A 2,077-nucleotide genomic window follows, 5' to 3' on the forward strand; every position below is an offset into this window, starting at 1 on the left:
CGTCTGTACTCCCAGCACTTTGGGAGGCCGAGGTGGGCATTTGAGACCAGCCTGGCCAACATGGTGAAACCCCATCTCTACTAAAAATACAAAAAATTAGCCGGGCGTGGTGGAGGGTGCCTGTAGTCCCAGCTACTTGGGAGGCTGAGGCAGGAGAATGGCGTGAACCCGGGAGGCGGAGCTGCAGTGAGCCAAGATCGCGCCACTGCACTCCAGCCTGGGTGACAGAGTGAGACTCCATCTCAAAGAAAAAATAAAACAAAAAAATACTTGACTTACTGGAAGCCAACCAATGTATAATTTAGAATAATTTCTCCTGGGTTGAGCTGTCACTTACCTTTGCAGTATCTCAAGAGGAAGAGTTTACTGTGTAAATATTGATGCATACTTTGATTAGATAGATGAAGCAAACTATTTTCAAGCACTTTTCAAGGACTTACTTGTATCCAAACAGCATTCTAAAGGAAAGTCTTACCTACTTCTAAAGGCTGGTCTCTACTTGAAACCTCTTGCTTGGCCCTGGTTCAAGTCCTGCTGCAAACCTGGAAGTCCCATCACTGTCTTCTTCCCTGCAGAGCAGTGGCTCCCGATCTAATTTTTGCTATGCCCCAGCAGCCCCTGGCACTTTGCCCTGTAGACCACAGACCTCATGTAATGTGTGCTAAGTCCACGGAACCGCGGAAGATGATGGCAAGATGCTCTTGTGTGTGTTGTGTTCTAGGAGGTGGCCAGGTGGAAGTAAAATCTGAGAAGCTGGACTTCAAGGACAGAGTGCAGTCGAAGATTGGGTCCCTGGACAATATCACCCATGTCCCTGGCGGAGGAAATAAGAAGGTAAAGGGGGCGGGTTGGATGCTGCACTTGGGTATGGGCATTAATCAAGTCGAGTGGACAAAGACTGGTCCAGTTCCCAGAGGAGGAAAACAGAGGCTTCTGTGTTGATTGGCTGGATGTGGGCCCTCAGCAGCATCCAGTGGGTCTCGACTGCCTGTCTCATCACCTTCACCAGGAGCTTTAGCACATTTCACAGCTGGGCTCCAACCTGGAGAGGCTGACTGATCGGTCTTAGGTGCAGCTCAGTTGCTGGAGTTTTTGTTTTTATTTATTTTTATGTATTTGAGGCAGGGTCTCTGCATTAGTCCGTTCTCACACTGCTAATAAAGACATACCCAAGACTGCGTAATTTATAAAGGAAAGAGGTTTAATGGACTCACAGTTCCACATGGCTGGGGAGGCCTCAAAATCATGGTGGAAAGCAAAGGAGAAGCAAAGGCATGTCTTACATGGGAGCAGGCAAGAGAGCGTGTGCAGGGCAACTCCCATTTATAAAACCATCAGACCTCATGAGACTTATTCACTATCATGAGAACGGCATGGGAAAGACCTGCCCCCATGATTCAGTTACCTCCCACTGGGTCCCTCCCATGATACATGGAATTATGGGAACTACAATTCAAGATGAGATTTGGGTGGGGACACAGCCAGCCCGTATCATTCTCCCTCTGTCATCCAGGCTGGAGTGCATTAGCATGATCTCAGCTCACTGCAGCCTCTACCTCCCTGGGTCAGGTGATCCTCCCACCTCAGCCTCCCAAGTAGCTGGAACTACAGGTACCTGCCACTATGCCCGGCTAAATATTTTGTATTTCCTGTGGAGACGAGGTTTTGCCATGTTGCCCAGGCTGGTCTTGAACTCCTGAGGTCAAGCAATATGCCCACCTCAGCCTCCCAAGGTGCTGGGATTACAGGTGTGAGCCACAGTGCTTGGCCTAAGTGGCTGCAGTTTTTAAAACTCCCAGGTGATTCTTTAGTGCAGTCAAAAGTGAGAACTAGCTGGGTGCGGTGGCTCATGCCTGTAATCCCAGCACCTTGGGAGGCCAAGGTGGGCAGATGGTTTATTAGAGATGATCTCTACTAAAAATACAAAAGTTAGCTGGGTGTGGTGGTGCACGCCTGTAATCCCAGCTACTTGGGAGGCTGAGGCATGAGAATCGCTTTAACCCAGGTGGCAGAGGTTGTAGTGAGCCAAGATCGTGCCACTGCACTCCAGTCTGGGGAACAGAGTGAGACTCCATCT

The 2,077-nt window shown here is 49.4% G+C and overlaps 1 protein-coding gene across 8 annotated transcripts in view; it reads left to right on the forward strand.

Moving 5' to 3' along the window:
- MAPT (microtubule-associated protein tau) overlaps nt 1–2,077 on the forward strand; it is a 147,495-nt gene that overhangs the window by 130,750 nt on the left and 14,668 nt on the right. For all 8 annotated transcript variants that reach the window (XM_012001939.1, XM_012001940.1, XM_012001941.1 and 5 more), the window contains one exon: nt 722–834. In XM_012001939.1, the coding sequence (XP_011857329.1) occupies nt 722–834 (113 nt within the window). The remainder of the gene's footprint in view (nt 1–721; nt 835–2,077) is intronic.

The sequence above is a fragment of the Mandrillus leucophaeus genome, unplaced genomic scaffold, assembly GCF_000951045.1.
Source record: "Mandrillus leucophaeus isolate KB7577 unplaced genomic scaffold, Mleu.le_1.0 Scaffold670, whole genome shotgun sequence".
NCBI lineage: Eukaryota > Metazoa > Chordata > Mammalia > Primates > Cercopithecidae > Mandrillus > Mandrillus leucophaeus.